A 21,401-nucleotide genomic window follows, 5' to 3' on the forward strand; every position below is an offset into this window, starting at 1 on the left:
ACAGACTGATATTTACAGATAAAGGGAAAGATATCTGTTGGCTGTGATTGGTTGGTCCTTGTCAAATGACATCCAGTGCGTGCTGCTGCATACCAAAAGTTGAACTCAGTTTATCTCAGGGTGCAGCCTTTGGGCCTGGAAAACAGGCGCTCAGGAATGCATGTGCACTACCCTGGTGATGCTTTGGCGTTTGGGCACGCCTGCTGCACGTTTACATTGAAAACAAAGGCAATTGAGGGCGCAAAAAACATGGCCTGTGTACGGTGCCTTAATGTTTACATCTCCCACTGTCATTAGCACGAGCTTGTCATCCATGAGTAGATGCACGCTTCCTTCTGTGTGATGATACAGTTGGCGGATGTAATTTGATACAAAGAAAATAGTTCCTACATGAAACTGCTCACAACAAGGTCTGTGGATTATCTTGAGCAAGCATGTGTTGTTGGAGGGGGGTGCCATGTAGTTCCATTATACTCGAGAGAAGGCAGACATCTCTACGGCCGATATCTCCAACACTCTGCAACTCACACCAAAACTATCTAGACTGATAAATAGCACTACAGATAAAAGGAAATATGCATATTTTTGATTTTAGGTGAACTGTCCCTTTAATATAGGAGTAACCCTGATAGTTGTGATGACAGAATGAGCCTCTCCCTGAGGATCTGAGACATCTGGATCATTTCCATCAGGTGTTACAGAAACCAAAGCAGCCTCTTTCCTTCTGTATTTTTTTCTAATTTCAATCCTTACTACCTTGTCACCTCATTTCCTTCCTCTCTAGTTTAGCTTTTATTCCTCTTTTCTTTCATGCTTCTCTGCACCACTGAACATATATATATCTATATCTATATATATATATATATATATATATATATATATACATGTGCATGACTCATAGCCTCAGTCTTTCTTCTATTTTATCTATTTTCTGCTTTTTCTTATCTAAATTCACTAGTTTCATTCTTCTTTTCAGTAGTAGTAGCTATTGTATAATACTTTATATAGTTTTTAATCTTTTCTCTCTGAGTGACCTGACCTTTGCTTCTATCTTTCTGTTTGCTTCATACATAATTCCTCTCATTTCCTCTCTCTGCTCCTTAGCTTTATTTTTCCTGTCATTAAATTAGCTTTCCACTCTTTGCCTGTTAGTGCTTAGTTCTGTCATCTTAGTCTCGTAGTTTATTTATATATTTCTGAGCTACAGTTTTGCAGCTCTACTTTTGCTCCTTTCTCCTCAGATTATTGCTCTTCATATATCTTTTTTCTCTTGCTTTCAAACGTGTGTTTCATGAGTTTATTTTAGACTCTAACTCCTGGTCTTTTGCAAAACGTCTGACCACAATCATGTAATTAGATTTAATGTGAAAGTACTGATATTATATTGTGCTGAATGAATAAAGTCTAAAGGTAGACCAAGTGAAAAATACTTCATTGTATTTTCAGGCACCTATAGTCTGGTTTTCTTGAGTAGTAAATGCAGAAATGCCTTTGATTTTTATTTCCTTCTGTATAAAGCTTCCTATCTTTCAACTATTTTCCCCACTGTATCATTTCCTATTATTTTTTCCTTTAAACTTAATTGCATGAGCTCAATATTCTGCTGTTCTTTCCTTCTCTTAAATTAATCGCATGTTCATTTCCTCTACACTTATCTTCACTTACTGATGTATTTCTTTCCCTGCAATTTAAACTTTTCTAAATGTCTTTCCTTTTCATGAAACGCTTTCCTTTTCCAACTACTTTATTTCAACTCAGATCGATTACCTCAGCGGTGCTGGCCAAAATTAAAAAGTCAAACACGGCTGTGTTACAGTGAACATGGAAGGCAACATCTTCAATGTGTCAAGTAACAAAACTCATCTTATTTCAAGTCTTTTCAGTGTCACGGTTGACTCTTCAAAATAAACTGTCCATGCAAAATATCCGTCTGAGCTGTATTGTTTCGAACTTTTGTTTCATCCATTTTCATAAACCTATGCATCAGTTCTGCCACAATAAATCACATAAAAACACTAGTTGCTCTTTATAATTGATGTTTATTAGATTTTTTTTCAAAAATATATATTTACACACAATATTTACAAAATGGCAGTTTATCACGTCAGATCTGTCGATAGGGAGGAGGCATTGCAGATAGACCTTCAGCTTCAGTTGTTAGTGAGCTGCAACATAAACTATTAAAGCATTGCAGACGCAATACAATACTTACTAGTGAGCGTGACTAACTGCACACAGCAGACGGTCACAAACATACTCAACAAAGGAAAAGAGAAGGATGAAGAGAGAACAAATACTGGTTAGAGAGTTGTAGGAGGAGCGCAGGAGAGGACAGCATGCAGGGAGAGGGGTAAAAGAGAAAGAACAGAGACTAATTTAAAAAGGGAAAAGGCGGGGGATGAACACAGCAGAGGTGCAGGACAGGGGAGTTCTTCCAGTAAATATCAAGAGAGGAGTTACAAAGACTGATGAGGAGGTATACAGTCACATGGGAGCAAATCAAATACTGAAAACATGACTCGGGCATCGGAGAGGGAAAACAAAACACCCAAAATGAAAATGTGTATTGTTAGTTGTCTGGGGTAAATATTCTACTAAAAAAAAAAGAAAAAGAAAATAAATATATAATAAACAAGAGAGCAAACATCCTGGGCTGTATCAATGCTGAAAACCTGAGACATCACATGTACACACTTCAACCATGTGTCAAAAGTTTCACATTTACACAAACCAAAGGCAACAAACTACCGCCAGTCAAGCTTGTACACATAGGAAACCAAATGTCATTTCTTAGCATGGGAGCACACACCAGCACCGATCAGATAAGAAGCATTGCCTATAGAAGATGTCTTAATATGGAAAATTAACACAAATGCAGGTGAGTTTCAGATAACTGTTCTGTATGTCCAGACACATTTTTTTAAAATTACGGATTTAAGGCTCTACTGCTACTCTGGAACCTACTCGTCCACCAACATAACACCAGCCGAATGATTCCTAACTAAATATACATGGGGTCAAACAAAACAAATACTGAATGATGACAGATTTTTCCCAGCGAAAAATTGTGGGCAAATTATTTAAAAAAAGTATAAATGCATCTGGACAGACAGAAAACAGCAGTACATGTTGACTTTGTCAAATGTCAAACTTTTTTTTAAAGCTAAACAGGCACAGAAAAAAACAAAACACTTTAAATATTTGGGTTAGCAGCAAATCTCGTTAGCAGCAACATCAACATTTCTTGTGTTTCACTATGTGAGGCTCCCATGTATTTCATCAGCTGTGCGGCTTCAACTTGAGTGGGTCAAACCAACACTTGGATTGCTCACAATTTCACCCTCTCCGGCTGGCGTCTGGAGGTGATTCGCCCACTTATCATCGCTCCGTGCGCTCCTGCAATGCAGCAGTGCTACGAGCTGAAGAATGAGAGGTCTGGTGGTGTGTGAGAGGAAGGTTTAGGGAGCGAGGGGAGGGAACAGCAAAGAAGGCGGGGGGGTCAGGTAAATGAAGGGGGAAGAAAGAAAACATGTTGAGATCGTTGTCATTACAAATCGTTTGCTGAAATAATGGTCAACAGTGAACAGTTTGAACAAATTGATGAGTCAGGTTTACAAGAGCGTTTTGTCAATCTGATGGAAAGTCATCTCTTTGTGGAGGGCGTTACCATGACGTTTGTTTGCATGAAACAATCTGCCAAAACTTAACAGTTACATGACACAAATGTGGCACTGTGTGTTTTGCCTATTAACGGGACATTTTTAACAACCACATTTGTACTACCACAGGAAATTAAGCATGATATCTCGCCACAATCTGCTTTAGGAGGCGGTGCTAATGTTTTCAGGCTGTACTGGGAGAAACTAGCACAGGAAACGGCTGATGATTAACTCCACTGATGAAGACACGGCACACACGCCAATCCAATTATCTGCATTTAAATTTACATATTCACATAGATAGTCTAAGAAGAGATTCGCAGAAGAAAAAAAATCACACTTACCCGTGTGTGAACAAAAAACCTACACTATGCATTAACTACAAAAGAAATCACAGCAATATAATACAATATTTACAAAAATATACTCTGTAGACAAGTAAACATGTAGATTGTACAGCAAGCCTGCCTTCACTCATGTTCTGGTTAGTCACACCACAGTCTTAAATACCTCAGGCTCAAAATTTCTACAGTGGTAAATGAATACTGTTCAAATAAAATTAAAATAAATCAAATTATGAGGAACAATGTCAACCTGTGCTTTCAATATCAGTAAAATCCTTCAGTATGAGGGCCCAAATTGTAGAATATGAAGGAAAGCAGTATCCAAATAAATCTGTGTGAAAGGTTCTGTTGGTTTTGGAGTACATTTTTTAACCACATCACTAGTATTTTAAATATTGTTGTACATATTTTCCCCAATCATCACCTAAAACAGTGTCCACCACCACCAATAGTATTCTAGGTCCTGAAAAGAACAAACCTCCTGAAGATAAATGGACCAAAATCGCATCAAAAAGAACAAACTCCACTACAACGCCACTGCCACTCAGAAACTTATGTCTTTCACTTTGGGTAAAAAAGCTACAGCTGCAGGTTGTATTTTGGAACATTTTATCATAGCTGCTGAATGAAATGGACATTAAAGCACTAGTCTTAACTCAGCTTACATCTCCCTCCTTCTTTATTGCAGTCTGCATCAGTTTAAAACTCAAGTTTTGATGTTAAATACTTTACCATATGGCAGACAGTGTCATTTCTATGATCTTACTGTCGCCATTTTTGGTATTTTACGAAGTCAAATTTGATGTGATACTTAATTCATTTGTCCAATATCAACCTGAAAATGTTTTCTAAAAATCTGCATTGCAGCTCCATAATGCTTGTTTCCTTTTGTCAAGAGAAAGGCCAATACTGCTGTCCAAAACACTACCACATAAAACATTTAACACAGAAGAAATGTGAGGCAACATCTCTGTTGTGCCGTCATCCACCTCCTTCCAGAGAAGTCCCTCTCGCTTACCAGCCTTGCACACCAGAACCAGAGGTAGCATACAAACCACTCATTGTTACTCCTTCTTGTTGCAGCAGCAGCAGGTTTCCTGTCGATGCTGAATTCACCTTCAGCTGTATTCAAAGACGCTGGGCTGTTTCTTTTGATTAACAGCTGGTGAGGTTGAGACAACCAACGTGGATCAAAGATGGGCTTTATCACTTTGCTGTGTTGATCGTGGTCTGATGGATTCCAGGCTGCTGGCAGGACTTCTACCTGAGGATGATGGAGGCAGATTCCCTCTCTGCCTCTGGCTGCTTTGATCCTGGAGATGGAGCTCAGCTTTAAGGGGACGGGGGAGTGAGGAGATCACCTTGATGAAGAACACTCGCCTGCATTCTTTATCATACACAAAGTCAATGCTCATCAGATTGAGACTTTTTCCGGAAGGCTGGCCAACTATTTCATGACTGTGGCCAGCAAATGAATACAACTTAATTCAATCAGGAACAGACTTGAGTCCATTGCTCTTACAGGCCTTATGATTAGGGACAAGGAACAGCCAACTGTAGATACCTTGAGGAAACGGGGTGCAGGACAGGACATACAAACCACCACCTCTTCTTCTTTTTTCAGACAAACTGTTGGCATCTTCTCACCGAGTTGTTTCACAGTCTCTAAGAGGAATATGTAACGTTGACCTGAATCTGTGGGCTTCACTTTAAACAGGAGAGAGCTGGATGACTTGAAGAACGGCTGTTTGTGTTTCCCTTTTGGTTGACAAGGCTTGAATCTTCAGGTCTTGAAGCTGTTGACTTGAGGAAGGAAAAGACATAACAGAACACTGTTAGCTTTGACATCTGATGGTGGCTATGGAACAGGAACCATGAGGGTGCCTCCCTGATCTGGTTCTGTGACTTCTTGGCCTTTTAGTGCTCAGATTAAATGTTAACCCCAAACTTTAACTGTTCACTCACTTTCCTGGCATTATAAATGTAGTTAGGGTGTTAGGCTAACGTACAATATGTGAGTGACAATGTGTGCAGACTCCTCGTGTTTATCTGAGTGTGATCTGAGTCAGAAACTACATCTGGAAGGTATTCTAGCATGTTTCTTTCTAAATGGGTCTTTTATAGTTGTTAAGTCTGCCAGCTACTCTATCTGAACAGGCTCAGGTGTCTGAAGTGCAGTGCATTGTATATGTAAGGATCCATGATGGTCCCTTAACGTCTCCCTTCATGGCACTAAGCCCCCACCCCCCTCAGGAAGCAGCCAAAGTGGCTGTGCTGGCTTTGCAGTCTATCTTTTGGGGGTCATAGGGACAGAAGGTGACACCTAGCCCAGTAAGAAAGGCCATACAGGAGTCTAAACAAGAGAAGCCCAGATTGGACTGCACATACTGCACCGGCAAGTCGGGCCTGAACCTGCGGAGAGAAATGGGGATGTTGTAAGTCATGCGCACCTAAAATGAGGATTCAAAATGTGCAAACATATCTGTCTGGAACGGTACTTACGTTTTGACTATGGCCCGAAGAGCAACCTTTCTTTCCCTCTCTACAAACTTGTCAATGAGGTATGAAGCCATGCGCGGGGCTTCCTGGTACAGCTTAAAGAAACGGCGATAGTTTCCTAATGCCCAGGCAGCGCGGAGTGCAAGAGCATGAGACACACACTCATCTGCCCGCAGCGCCGGGGTCAAGTACACCAACTCAGTGGTCAGATCTGGAGGGGAAGATGAATGGACAGAGGCAAAACATGAAGGTAAAGGCAGAAAGGGTGACAACGTGTATGTGATGCGTCATAGCGACTGAGAAGAAAACAATGAAAGCATACCTCCAGAGTTTTTAGTGAAGATGTAATACATCAATCTATATGCTGTGAACTCTCCAATGTTCTCTGAGGGATTGTCCTTATACAGGGCCTTCAGCTGGGTCTGGCACTGGTTGAACTCTTCGTGGTCTCCCTGATCACAATTAACATTCAGCTAGTATTAAAAAATATCCTGTCATCAGTTCAAGCGACTGCACTACTTATAAAAGGAAAACAGACTCACCTTTTCCAGAGCAATACGAGCATGACACTCGTACACTTCCACTGTGAAGTCAGTACGAACTCCTTGGACCTGGATCATGATGGGGGAAAATACACAAATTAAGAATAGTAAGGAACAACACATCCCAGAAGGACAAAGTCAAAAGGGACAAATGAAAACATTTTTGAAGGTAACTAACCGTGAGGTCCTGTCGTATAGACTTCATCTGTTCGCAGGCATAGGTGTAGTCCTGGTGGGTTTTCCAGTGGACTTTCACAGCCTGCAGAGACTTCCTCAGGACCTGGGTAATAAACAAGTGCAGAAACAGATCAAAATCTGATCTTCTGTGATGCAAAAGGAGACATAAATGGACTCAAAGGTTTCATTTTATGTGATTTCCGTCTTCTCTTTTTCTGCTATTTGCATGGTATAAAGCATGCTGAAAAACGGACTTACAAGGAGGAGCACAACTTACATGTACAGGGCGCACAGTGGAGGGATCTGGGGCACAGGTGAGCCTCAGGTAAGGCTTGGTAATATCCTGGCATGTTCCCACAATGGGGCAGTCCTCCCAGCTGAGGCCCTCCTGTGTCCCATCAGGTAAGTCCAGGGCATTGATGGAGAGAACCAGGGGCTCTGAGCGAAGCTGCTTGTGGAAACGAGCCGCTCTGCTCTGCTTCTTGGCCTCTCTGTTGGGGTCGTGGAAATCCAGACCAGCATTGCCACCTTTTCTTTTCTTTCCCACAGCTGCATTGGAATCATCCATGTTTCTGGGAATGATAAGATAAAGGTTATTCACAAGCTATCCTTCTGCCATGAGAGGTGAAGCAGTAAGCCTTCCTCAATAACAGTGATCAAAGAGAATAGTGGGGGCCTGATCAGACAGTTCAGTTTTTGTAACAACATTTATTTATTTACCGCCTTCCTCTGTTTGCCTTTCCTCCTCTTCCTCTTCCTCGCTCTCCACCTCCACGGCCTCTTTCCCTGTCATTACCACGACCACGTGCACCTCTCTGATTCCTTCGTGACAGCTGAGGTCGGAGGTCACTGGAAATGCTGCTGTCTGACTGTGAGCCAGAATCACTGGGAGCACAGAGACCAAAACATTAAAAAACAAAAAAAACCAAAAAAAAAAAAAACACAGGAAACCAACAGTAATCAGAGGAAAAGGTGGAGAAATGTCTTACCTGCGTCTATGCCTTTGGTTGCTGCGGTCCCTGTGTCGGCCATGGGAGGGGGATGGAGAGCGGGAGGAGGATCGGGAGGAACTAGAAGATGGACTCCTCTGAGAAAATACATTCCTGTAGTGGCCCAGTCTGTGTCCACCACCCCTGCCTCTTGACGATGCAGCCACTGTACTTCCACCACGGCTAATTGAGCCATCTGATGACCTCTGGGATGAAACAGCTTCCCAACGAGACTGCTTGACCTTTAGTCTACAGAAGAAAAAAAAAAAGACCCAAATCACAATATGTTCAACCTACAGGGAACAAGTCACAAGAATCCAGAACAAGTCAGAGCAAAGAAATGCATCAACAAAGACTGTTGCAGTGGAACTTATTGAAAACAAACCCAGAAATTAACTCTGTACTCAACTGAAACCACATCATAATACAGTTGACTGATCTTTGTTTAATCTACAAAGCTCATGTTTAGTAGCTTAGATAACAATCAATATATACACCAGGCAAACATTAATCCACTCCTGAACTCACTCTGGCAATGGCTCACGAGTCCAATCAATGGTGTAAGCAGAGCCATCCTTCAGCCGGTCCTGCAGAACTTCTTTCAGCACCTTCTCTGTACGATCTTTGTCTTCCTCTGTCTCACAGGCTGTGAAACAGCGCTGCACGTACTCCTTCATAGCCTGGGGCCAGTCCTGGGGTCTGGAGAGAAAGCATTGGAGTCAAAATATTATCCACAGACTCTCTGTTATCTACATCTGTAGAAACAGATCAGTTATCACCGTGTCTGAGCCCCTCCAGGTGCAGCGCTGGCAGAACCCGGGGAGGAAGGAGTTGGATTCAATCCTGAGGGCTGCTCGCCTGGAGGGAAAGTCTGATTGGACAATGGAGAACACTGAACCTGATAGGGCCTCTTGTGAATATTGAACTTCACTGAAGCTGTCCCAGGTGCCTCTGTGAGGGGAAAAAATATAAAAGTACATTAGACACAAAACTATGAGATAGTCATGGTGGTATTTCTTCTTTCAGTCCAGCCTTCTTTAACTAACTAAATAACCACGATTAGGTTCATAGGAACCAAACACTGAGATTCGAAAGAACTTTTATTTTTTTGTATAAAGAATTTGAATATCTGAATTCAGAGCATAGAACCACAACATTTATCCTTTAAACCTCAAAGCCCCCCCTCACACCAAGCTCCTCCTTCCGGGATGTTCCTGCTTGGTCAATCATTAGACATGGAGCTCTATGATTGGTATATACAAGTGTTGCTAAGTCAAACACCTGGCTGCCTGTTCTTCTTAAATTTCTGTGTAGGAGTGCTCCTGGTACAGAGATGCTCTCAGCTTCTCTCTTGCAGTAATAATCCTTGGCATGTTCAGGGCAAGAAGACCTTCTCCCTCACTTTGTTCTTGCATGTAAATGTGCTTACTTTCTAATTATAAGTAATGTTTTCTTTGACTAAAATTAACACATTTGTTAGATATTGATTGTGTAAATAACAGTTTCCTTCAACAAGAGGAACATTTTGTTTGACTAAAACTGACATCTGGTTTAAATCCCAGCATAACCCACATTCCCCCCTCTGTCCATACTGTCTAAATCCTGCAGTGACAATAATGGTCTTATATAGTCTTTAGTTACAGTTAAAACAAGTCTGTGATTACTTCACTCAAATGCAAACATGTAAATAGTAGCAATAACAAGCTGCATCAGAGAAAAGTGAAGTAATTCAGTTGAAGACGTTAGATGTCAGCTACCCCACAAAAGAGCAACTCTTACGTTTCATGCGGTGCCACAGTTGCTGTCCTTGTTTTTGGTTTTTGTTTTTGTTGGCCTCTCCTCTGCCAAGCCCTGGTACATACTGGCCTGGCTGCTGTTGCTGCTGGGAGGGATTCTGAGAGGCCTGATAGGTGTTCTGTGCCTGGAAGCCCTGTCCATAGTTAGACCTTCCCTGGGAATGATTGTAAACTTGCATTTGGTTGGGGTCACCAGGTGGGTATGGCATGGAGTTATTGGCACTGTAAGCATTTTGTGATGGAGGAGGGGGGTACTGGGAGTTCGGAGGAGGAGGAATAGGTGGGGGTGGAGGGGGAGGGGGTTTCTCTGTGGTGGTTGGGCTCTGGGGTGGCTGGGGAGTAGCAGGGGGAGGAGGCTGAGTTTGGGAGGGGTAGCCAGGGGACTGGTCTTCCATTCCAGGCACCGGGGGAGGCTATGAAGACAGAGAAAGGAAAATCGCTGTTAAAGCAACTTTTCGCTAGAAGCTACAGAAATGCCTGGGGAATGAAGTTGCCATGCCCCGTATATTAATTTCACATACTACTACTGACACACGATTACAAAATGAGTTTATCTAAACAGGTTTGATAGGGTCACTGCTCATGTCCAGTGACTGGGGCATTACTTTGTCAGGTGCTCTTACTTCTAGCTTTGTAAAATCTACAGGGTAAGGAACAAAACTTCATCAGTTAAGTACATGATTACACATGTGATGTAATTAAATGGTGGATAACTACATATTCTTGTCATGTACCTGTCCATTAGAGGTGGGAGTTCCGGGGTAAGGCCCTGGGGGTACACCATACTGATTTGGTGGATAAGCAGCTCCATACTGAAAATTCAGAGAAACCCATGTTGACATCACAGAGCCATCTCCTTATTTCTCAGCATTAGATGCTTACTGAGTTGAATGCAGTAGATACATTAATGTTAAGTGTTATGATAGTAAGAGACTGACAAGAACAAAATTATTTTCTGTACTTACTGGACCCATGGGGTAGTAGTAATTATAAGGGTACGTGTATCCAGGATAATGCTGCTGAGTTTGCTGGTACCATGGATAGTACTGCTGCTGCTGCTGCTGTTGTTGTTGCTGTTGTTGCTGCTGCTGCTGCTGTTGTTGTTGTTGCTGCTGTTGCTGCATGGCAGCAGAGTCAGTCACTGCTGGCTGAAACTGACCAGCCTGAAATAACACACACGCATATACAGACTTGTTATTTTAGTCCAGAGGAGAGATGAAATCATCTAGCAGGGACAAAAATGAATAATGCTGCATAACATAAAAGAAATGTCTAGGAAACCATTAAAAAACAAACAAAATCGCAACCTACACTGGTATTATTGTTATGCAGATGACAAATAGAGTCAAACGTACTCAGGATACACACATACCTTCACTATATATGCAGCCCACAAATAGATCTCAGGTTGTAATCAGATAGCCTAACATAAATTTCAATGCCAGGTGTAATAAAACAAGGACGCACATAGAGATCAAACACACACCTCTGCCGTTGCTGTCCTGTTGGCTTGAGTAGTCTTAGCAGAGCTCTGACTTTTGCTAATGGACGCCAGTGCTTGTCTTGCTTTCTCCCATTCTGGGTTTTCGTGAACCTGGCTGTCTCCAGAACCACCATACGACCTGCCACAAACAGAGGATGATGAGTGTTTTTTAGGAATTTCAATGCTCTGATTTGATCATCAGCACATGCAAAACTCTTCTGGTTATAATGGCATTCAAATGACACAAATACTTATGTGTATCATGTTACCAGTTTATTCTAAATTAGGATTTTGCTGCCCAAGTCAACGTTTGCTCTCGTGTCTGGCAGATTAAAAAGATTCCAACCGTTAACTGTGACCTACTCAACCGTTGACTTGTCTTAAATATAACCGTTGGCTAACGTTAGTTAATCTTCTTGGATAACGTAAAGCCAAGCGGCTATCCATTATTACTGTTAGCATGTGGTTGCGAAGCCTGACTATATTTATCAAAAGAAAGCGTGTGCTACATTGATATTATCAAAGTTAGCAGCACCAAACTCTATCGACAGTAACTAAATATGACATTAATACAATGGTAAGGTGTATTAACGTAAACAGCTAACATGTTAGCTTTCTGTTATCCAAACCAATGGCCTATCTGTAGCTGGGTATGCTAACACTTGTCAACACCCTCAGCTGAGCTAATTATCCTTGACTCAAGATTGTTGCTAGCCACCTTTACCATACCACACAAAATATAAACGTTATGGTCTCAAGTTATTTAACATTTATTTGTTTCCCCGTGTGTTGATGGCCTTCTGTGGCTGGAACGAGCGACCTACCAGTTTGTTGTAGGGGTTACTTGTGTCGTGTTGGCCGCCATTTCGCCACTGACTGTGGTTAGCGTTAGAAAGCTAACGCTTATACAGCTGTTTGCTAGCTAAGCTAGCCGGCTAACGTCGTTAGCGTTAGCTCTCCTGCTACCTCTAAAGCAAAACGTAAACAAGATGAAGGCCGACACGATGATGGACAGATTACAAGAGGAGCAGTCAACCAACCGATACTAACGTCAATTTATCTAAACAATCAAACACTAAAATGTTTTGATTAAATGTGCAGATGAAGTGAACAGTCGCATATTTGCTTCCTTCTTCGTTGACGACCAACTTCCTCTGACCAGACTGTGGAGATACAAAATGGCAGATAAGTAACTGGCCAAGTCAAGTGACGCTGTGGTTTTACAGTTTCTTTGCCCACAGTACAGTCTCTCAGGCAAAGCCTACACCATTTCCTTCCTGCCGTATGCCCCGCCCCCTAATGTTCAACCAATTAAATGCTTGGCCTCAGGCTCAGGTCGGAGCTGGATTCGTCTACTAGCTTGTCAATCATAATGGACGGGGTTGTCATGTCTGACAGGCTGAGCACAGGACTGCAGTTTATAAAGGTTTCCTCACTTTCCTCAAGTAGGTGACAAGGAAAAGAAAACTAATCAGTATCAGAAGAATACTTTATTGATCCCCGCGGACAAACTGTGATTCGTTACAGTCGCTCTAATGTCAAGCAAAGACAATTATAGAAGTATATGAAAAATAAAAGTAAAAATATGTGCATTTTGCTTCAGTTTTCACACTCGTATGTTAAATATTTAAAACCTATATAATTTGTGTAATATGCTGAGTATGTAAGGTTTAAAATTATATTTAACAAAGTGCATTATACCACAATGTACAACACAAAATATACATAAATATTTATAAGAGTACGAAATACCATCCCAGAGGCTGATCTCAACAGAACGCCTAATCACCAGAAAATGATGGCATTGTCTGTTTCTGCAAACCATGGATATGTTACATTTGTATGTGTCATACACATAATCTAGTTCTGATTACGTATACCTGTAAGACTTCAATTAATATCCCAGGCTATTATTTGTTTAAATCACTGCACTAAACAGGCTTATATATGGGACAGGCGTCTATATAGATCAGGCCTTTAATTCCTTTTACTCAAAACTGTTGCTCAGCACAGTTGGAGCATACAATCAAATAGCTTTTGTGAACCAGTGTGAATATTACTTGTATAAAAATTAGGCTTCAAATTGATTATGTATTATTCATTTGATCTTGCTCTGACATCAGAGAGGATTACAGCGCCTGGCATACCAACACAACACCACTTTATCCTGTTAAAACAATATTCATAATTTGGATTACTTTTTATGAAAAACCCTTTTAATTCTTTTGATCAGTGGACCCTTACAGACTAAAGGAATATGAATAACTTGCTGGGTAATTGAGGAATGGACACATATTCTGACTTTGTGACAGCTTCAGAGGAAGGGAGGCTTGTTTTTCATCATATCCATTAATCTGAATGAATTAGGTCTTCTCTGATGGTCATGGTTTCAGTAAAACTAACTTTATAATTGAGTTGTGGAGAATCTAACCAAGCTTACGTTGTGTGTAGCATGACCATATTGACAAAAGTTCAAACATTTATATTTATATGTTAGCTCAAGTGGGTAGCCAACAACCCAATTTTATATATTCAAAGAACTTCTGTACAATAAACTGCTTGGCAAACAGACCGGGCGTCTTATTGAGATAGGCCTTTATTTGTCCAAATGTGTAGCCACACCGGGCAAGTAAAGGGGACTGGCCGTTTAACTGGGACTTGGCTTTTTTATTCAAGATTGGTTTTGTTAGGAATAAATCAAGATACTGATAAATATTGCACCAGTTATTGCACAGTTAAGCCAGTGTTACAATGAAGTATTGTACCTTTAAGTCCCAGTTGCATGGCTGAAATATAATAGATACATTATGGGATCATAACTGCTGATGGATGAATTAAGTGTAGGTGCCAGTCTGTTGACTCAGAGTGTCTGACAGTCCCAGGGAGGAGTTGTAAAGTTTGATGGCCACGGGCAAGAATGACTTCCTGTGACGCTCTGGAGAGCATCTCCAGGAAATTACTGTACTCTAATCACAAATTAGAGTAAATATAAAATAAACAAATAACACAAATTATACGTCTAATCCCTAATTAATGTTTAATAATTTCAATATCAGATGTTGTAAGTCCATGTGTTGCCAGCATGACACCATTTAAGCTAAACACTTGATTTGACTGACCATATTTGCAAGGCATCGATTATTTTATATGATACAATACAATTTATGTTTTTACTTTGTGATTTTAAAAATGTATAGATCTCATGCATCAGGGTAGGCTATATGCATTTTCCCTCTTACCTTCCTGTAAAGCACACACAGCTGCAGGATGTGTGTGTGAGGGTTACAGAGAGGGGAGTCATATCCTGTCTCTCCCACACTTGATCACCCAAACATTTCCCAGCTTTTGGAAGTCTCTACGGATTGTAAAACACTCATAGAACTTATTCTGTCATGTGTATCTTGTTTTTCTTGGAAGTGAGAGTGTTGCACTTCCTTTTAATACTAACATACTATAACATAAACATCCTTAATATGACAGATAACTCGATGCCTTCCTTTTAAATCTACATTATAATTGAATAATGTCATACTTCAGTCGGCACTATCTTACCTGACGTCAGGATTCACAGCTTTCAAATAAATTAAACACTGTATTGTAATTTCCAGACAGTTCCTCACAGTGAATGATACCATGTGCTCATTTAATGAATAAATTGTCCCCATTGTCGTCTTGTTGGCTACATCATCACACAAATATGTTGAGCATTTGTGACAAGAGCTCACAAACAATGACTCACTACCCTCCACCATTGTCTGAATACCTGGTGTTTGGTAATGCTTCTGTTTCTTTAACCCCAGAGAGGAAGCTGAATAATGTGGACTCTTAAATAGCATCTGTACTCCACTCCTGTTGTCGGTCCACATTCATGTTTACTCCAGTAATTTTTACAGATGATTCCTTACATGTTTGTTGTGTAAGAGCGGGGGTTAAATATGAGAGTTAATTATACAACTGATTGACTGAAAAATGAAAAATATGCTGTTGACAGCTAAGTGATGTAACATAGAAGGGTTAACCTCACTGACTGCATTCTGTTATGATATTAGTCAAGTCTAAGTCAAAGCCTTCTGAAGAATTTCATTGAAATTTGTCGGGTATTTTTAAAATTGTGAAATATATTTTTTGGGAATGTGAGTATTTTAGCAATCTTTTGGTTGTTAATGTTCAACAGCTAAAAACTCAAACATATTTTAGGGTAATTCCAGGATGTTTTAACACATTTAAAGAGTTTTAAACAGTATCCTATTTTGACATTCATGTTGATGAATAAAACAGTAACATTCTATTTCAGAATTTGGTTGATAATTCAGAAGTTTCCTGTAAATAACTGTACAACAGTACAAAATACAGGGAAAATAGAGTCATAGCCAAAACAGGTAATTTAGTTTTGTGTTTATATAGTTTTAAAGGTCCAGTGTGTAGAATTTAGGAGCTTCTATTGGCATAAATGGAATATAACATCCATGATTATGTTTTCATTAGTTTATCATCACTTCAAAATGAGAAATATTGTGTTTTCTTTAGGTTCAAATGAGCTGCTTATATCAACATACAGAGTGAGTTCTCTTCCATGGTGTCCATGTTGTTCTACAGTAGCCCAGATTGGACATATCAAACACTTTGCGCCTTTTTGCATCAGCCACCATAGTTCTCCAACACACCTGGCACATGTGGGATGTTTCAACATTAATATAATAAAAAGACCAAAACCAACAACCAGTTGATCCTATATTAACAATAATTTTTGATACCCTGACCACAACTGTTTCCAACAACTATTGAAAACACATAACTGATCAGCCCTGCACTGGGTGAACTGTTCCTTCATTTCCACGATCATGGGTGTTGTCGGTTATTTGAGTCAGTACCAAATATGTTGTCCTGCTGCTGTAAAGACTGACTAGTACACAAAAAGTGTATTATTCAATAGCTAAAAAACATCTACAAATTAAAAGCAAATCCCCAATACTCTTGTCTGAGTGGTGTTTGCTATAACAGTACCCAGATGCCACAGACACAGTGGGAGTTGGAAAGTATTGGTATTGAGAGACCAGTCAACATTGCACTGGTGTGCCCATGGTACAAGCAGGCAGTCCAAAATGCATCTAAGTCACTCTGACTGTTGTTAAAAATCTGCGGTGACCCAGTGCAGACATTAACTTGTGTGAAAATGTCCCATAATTAAATGGCTGACTGAATAAATGACATATGAAAAGCTTAAGTTATTAAATCATTTTAGAAATTTACTTGTAGTCTGTTGACAGATCTTTGACTCTTGATCTTAGTATTGAATGCATGTATGTATATATGTGTGTGTGTATATATGTGTGTCTGTATGTAAGTATATTCTCGCATATACTGTATGTAAATGTATTCAATGGACATAAATGTGTAAAATCATTCACAATAAAAAGCAAACCAGAGCTGTGGCCACTCTTAGCTGAATGCGCTCAAACCTTTAAGGGCTATTAGTGTAAGCGTTTTGGTGTATTGTGGTATGTGTAGTATATGTACTGTGGTATGTGTAGGCTATTGTAGTGTGTGGATTGTGGTTTGTGTACTTTATTGTGCCTTCCATGTTTATAGTGTATTGTGGTTTTCTGATGTTTTAAACTGTATATTTTTAATAACATTCTAGGTCTACATGTAAAAGCCCAACTAGAGACAAAAGTTGAAAATTAGCAATAGCTATAAACTCTCTGTGCAACACATCAGTCCCATATTTTGTATTGGAACTATATTAAATTTGCACCCCCGTTTTTTTATTTTTATTATTTATTTTTGTATTTTTTTAAATACATTTTTTAATTTGTTTATATTTTTTTGTTTTTGTTTTAATTTTTTTTTTTTTTGCATTTTTTGTTTGTTTTTTGCAAAAAATCTTATCATGAATTGCAAACTTGAAAATATGAAAATGTTTTAAAAAATAATAAAATATAACAATTTTGGTTTAAAATCTTATCTTTGTTTTTAAGGTTTTAAGTCGGATACACGTAAAAATAAAGATGACGTCATCACGGTTACAATTTGATACTATTAACTGGATATTTTCCCACATACCTTTCATTCACATTAACTTCCAGTCACTTACACACATCCTGTTGGTTAATTAATAAACTGTGTCTCACTGTTATAACTTAACCTTAAATAAACCTGTTTAGAAGCAGTCTGTGGAAACTTCACTGTTACCCTCGTTTTTATTTAACAGCGTCTGGTAAAGTCGACACAGATACTTTGATCCAACTCTCCCCAATAACTGTCGCGTCACTTCCTCACACCATGCCCATCCCTTTGGAAAAAAAAAAAAAAAAAAAAAAATCACACAGACAAACGACGGCGAGAAAAAGAGCGAGGGAAAAGTCGAGGGGGGAAGCGAAAGTCAAAAAGCCAGATGAAAAAGTTGGATACTGCGGAGCGAGCCAACCAAAGACCACGATATTCAATTTAAAGTAAGTTTTCTATACTTTGAATGTGTCGGTGACGCTCAGGCAGCTCAATTGATTAGTTTTACATTGATCCAAACGACTCACTGCTTTGTCAATAAGTCTAACAGCGTGTGCTCTTCTTTAAAGTTACACATCATATATTTAACTAGTATAATATACAGTTGACTTGTATACATTGGAAAGTGTGGAGGGTTGGGGTAGGCCTGTGAGCCCCCTCCCCTCCCAAATCTAACACACACACACACACACACACACACATTAAAAAGACTGATCTCTTAAATATATCTGATGGTTTGCAGTGATGATATTGAAAGAGAAATTGTCATTGAAGTTGCTTAACCTGTTTGACATGATCAAATATATTAGGTAATCTTGGCTTCCACCTTCTGTGATATCTATTAACTTTAAGTGTTGCCTTTTTCCACACTTAAATCTTAGTTTAATGGCCACCACACACACAGCCCAGTGGTTTCAGTGTTGAAGTTTAATTTTTTTCTGTAGAGAAAGTAACAGTCATGTTTTTGTTCGCACACACCCCTGAGGGTAGAGAAAAGTATGTGCTAGCGTTGCATGAGTGTCTCAAGTACAAGTCTCAGCATGGCCTTCGCAGCAGCTCCAGTGCCAGAATGCTCACTAGTGTCCCACAAAGTTGCACAACATGGATGAAGTGTTGACGCTGCTCTGTCTTATCAGCCTCTGAGCTGCTTTCCTGCACCAATTTTTGTATACCGCTGTGTTATCTCATTTTAGAGTTAAGCTGTTCATGCTGTGTTATCAAATATAAACATGAATTCTCTCCCTCGATGTGTTCGTAGTCATGCCGCTGCACAAATCAACCCGGGGCCCTCGCCTGGACCCCACCATGATCTCAGCCCCGCTGGGTGACTTTCGCCACACCATGCACATCGGGAGGGGAGGTGACGCCTTTGGGGACACCTCCTTCCTGTCCACGCTTGGTCCAACTCAGGCCAACCCTGACACGGCGAACCCAGGGAGTGCGCCAGCTGCTGACCCTCAGGTTACCGACAATGATCTTCACACAGATGGTCCAGGAAGCGCGGAGAACAATGAGCTCCAGCACTCTGAGTCAGTGTCTTCATTCGACCTGGACCTGGATCTGGGCCCGTCTATGCTCGGGGATGTACTCGGGGTGATGGACGGTTTAGGGCTCGACGAGGACGTGTTCAACTCCAAAAGCGGCACGTCATCGGTGGAGACGAGTCAGGGAAAAGCGGCTGTGGAGATGTCTGTGAACGCGCAGAACGAGCTAAATGGGAAGAACTTGGAACTTGGGAACCAGGTGGGAGACAACAGGATACAAGACGGGATCAAGCCAAAGGGGCTACGACCAAAAGTGCGATTCAGTGACAAGCGAGAGGAGATAATTCGCCAAGCGTCTGAGGAGGAAGAGGGTCAAGGGTTTGACTTCCAGGATGAGGATCAGCTGGCTAGTCCAACGAGGGGCGCGAGTGAGAGCACAGTCAGTGGCGGTGAAGCCGAGTTCACCAACCACAAAGTAGATTTGCCACCCAGTCCAGCCTCGTCACATAGCTCAGAGTATGAAGGAGTGACCCCATTGGACAGGAGGAGGGTCGACAGCTGCCACTCAGAGACTGATTCAGAGGAGGAGGAGGAGGAGGAGGAAGTAGGACGAGGCTACACATTTGAAGATGAGTTTGATGATGAGATTGGTCTATAGGGGGCCGGTACGGGCTCCCCTCAAAAACACATCGTTGCTGTTGAGTAAATCGAGTATACTGTATGTTCCTAAACTCATCATTTCAGTGCTGTTTGAATGGGAGGCTTCAACAGAATGCAAACTGGATTTTAGTTTTAAAGATTTGCAGTCCGACGACGTTGCTCAACTGGAAAAGACATTTTATGTTTTATCTGTAAGGGTAACAGATTTGCTGTCATGATCAGAGAAATCAGTGTCGTTGAGGTTATTTCAGTGAAAGGTTTGTAGCACTTTGACTTATTTCATTCACCTGGAAGCTTTGCTATGAAACAGACTCAATGAACGATGCTTGCATTGTTCATTTTGACTTTATGTCTCATATTTGCCATCTGAAGCGCACACGACAGATGTTGTTTATTGAGCTTTATGTTATAGTGCCTTAAAGAGAGCTGTATTCTTACATTATTGTACCATGTGCTACGTCAGTGTCTTAATAATTACTTCTCATATTGCATGTTTATTACAATCTCAATGTCTTCTCTTGATGTTCAGTTCATTCGATGAGCTTTAAAAATGGTCCCCAGAGGCTCTGTCAGAACATAAAGATATCCTGTGTATAATTAATTACTGTGAATTTGTCACATTCCAGATCTGTGAGGTTCTCTGGTTCAGATCAGTTTCACACATCTGTTTTCATTGTGCAGTTACTTTGCATGCTTTCAAGTTACCAAAGCTTTTCTCTCTGGGCTGTGGGGCTCCACTAACACTACATGCTAAGACAATCATGGGATCTAAAGATCAATTGTAAATCAGGACCAGCGGTGTATTTTTGTACATGTGGTTTCGCCTTAATAATGCTTATATATTGAAAAAACAAGGACTTTGTTTCATGATGCTGTAAAAGGGAGAGACCGTTATGCTCATCTGTTGAAAATGCTGGTTTGAACACATTTTGTTTTCCTGTGGTTTCATAAGGATTACAGTAAAAACAATAAAATGATCATTGGGATTTTCAAATACTCATCAGCCTTGGCTATGACTTGTATTTTCTTTGGAAATGACTAGGCACAAAAAAAGGAGAAGAATTCAGTGTGAGTCTGAGGATACTGTCATGTATGGCCATTCCCTAAAATAAAGTAAATCTGTGCTTTCAACTACTCCATGACAAGCCCTTAAACGTGTTATCAGAAGCAGTAATAGAAAATGTGGATATCAATGAGGGCTTTTTGACTGCTTAGAATTACAAGCCAACACATCAATAATGTATGTCGCAATTCTAATTATTGAAATCTACAACTCATTAATTATTAGTTGAAATGTTAATTCTTTAATGAAAAACCCTAAAAACTTAAGTGAGTGTGTGTTGGTGCATGTGTTCATATGCTACTAACTGGATTGAGATAAAGTTACAAGAGCAAATAAAACAACTGGAAGACAGTATAAGGAAGATGAGATTAAACTGATAAAAAAGGAGTCTGCTTTGGATAGTGTTTGAACACTAGAAATTTTATTTATTTATTTTTAAATACTATTTAACCAGGAAGTCCCATTGAGATTGAAAATCTCTTTTCCAAGAGAGACCTGGCCGAGGTAGCAGCCTTTAAAACTCATTTAAAATGCAGCAAATACAACATATAAAACAACTTGTTGCTATCTATCTATCTATCTATCTACTCAACTTTTACCATTGACTTCTATTCAAACTCAATTACAGATATCTATGATTTCTAATGTAATAATTCCAATGTGACATATCCACAATGTAATTTTGACTAGCTGCAATTC

General features: G+C 40.2%; 2 protein-coding genes across 2 annotated transcripts; one reads left to right on the forward strand and one right to left on the reverse strand.

Moving 5' to 3' along the window:
• Positions 1 to 3,993: 3,993 nt before the first annotated feature.
• Positions 3,994 to 12,682, reverse strand: leng8 (leukocyte receptor cluster (LRC) member 8). Its single transcript, XM_033640416.2, has 15 exons — positions 12,314 to 12,682; positions 11,493 to 11,628; positions 10,972 to 11,169; positions 10,741 to 10,818; positions 9,990 to 10,419; positions 8,990 to 9,161; positions 8,739 to 8,909; positions 8,211 to 8,459; positions 7,942 to 8,106; positions 7,499 to 7,793; positions 7,223 to 7,324; positions 7,045 to 7,113; positions 6,825 to 6,954; positions 6,506 to 6,713; positions 3,994 to 6,415 (listed from the first exon to the last, which is right to left on the reverse strand). Exons 1-15 carry the CDS (start codon positions 12,352 to 12,354, stop codon positions 6,253 to 6,255), a joined length of 2,607 nt encoding a protein of 868 aa, XP_033496307.1. The 5' UTR covers positions 12,355 to 12,682; the 3' UTR covers positions 3,994 to 6,252.
• A 5,101-nt stretch (positions 12,683 to 17,783) lies between these two features.
• Positions 17,784 to 20,642, forward strand: cdc42ep5 (CDC42 effector protein (Rho GTPase binding) 5). Its single transcript, XM_033639780.2, has 2 exons — positions 17,784 to 17,941; positions 18,754 to 20,642. The coding sequence occupies exon 2, from the start codon at positions 18,756 to 18,758 to the stop codon at positions 19,635 to 19,637; it is 882 nt and encodes a 293-aa protein (XP_033495671.1). The 5' UTR covers positions 17,784 to 17,941; positions 18,754 to 18,755; the 3' UTR covers positions 19,638 to 20,642.
• The last annotated feature ends 759 nt before the right edge of the window (positions 20,643 to 21,401 follow it).

This window comes from Epinephelus lanceolatus, chromosome 10 (assembly GCF_041903045.1).
Source record: "Epinephelus lanceolatus isolate andai-2023 chromosome 10, ASM4190304v1, whole genome shotgun sequence".
In the NCBI taxonomy this organism is placed as follows: domain Eukaryota; kingdom Metazoa; phylum Chordata; class Actinopteri; order Perciformes; family Serranidae; genus Epinephelus; species Epinephelus lanceolatus.

What these genes read in the sequence shown, in the direction of transcription:
- leng8 (XM_033640416.2), bottom strand. Translation starts at nt 12,354, where the DNA reads ATGGCGGCCAACACGACACAAGTAACCCCTACAACAAACTG. An exon ending in ACTGTGGCACCGCATGAAAC is followed by an intron (nt 9,162 to 9,989) that starts GTAAGAGTTGCT and finishes TTCCCCTCACAG; the next exon opens with AGGCACCTGGGACAGCTTCA. An exon ending in AACCAAAGGCATAGACGCAG is followed by an intron (nt 8,107 to 8,210) that starts GTAAGACATTTC and finishes CTGTGCTCCCAG; the next exon opens with TGATTCTGGCTCACAGTCAG.
- cdc42ep5 (XM_033639780.2), top strand. Translation starts at nt 18,756, where the DNA reads ATGCCGCTGCACAAATCAACCCGGGGCCCTCGCCTGGACCCCACCATG.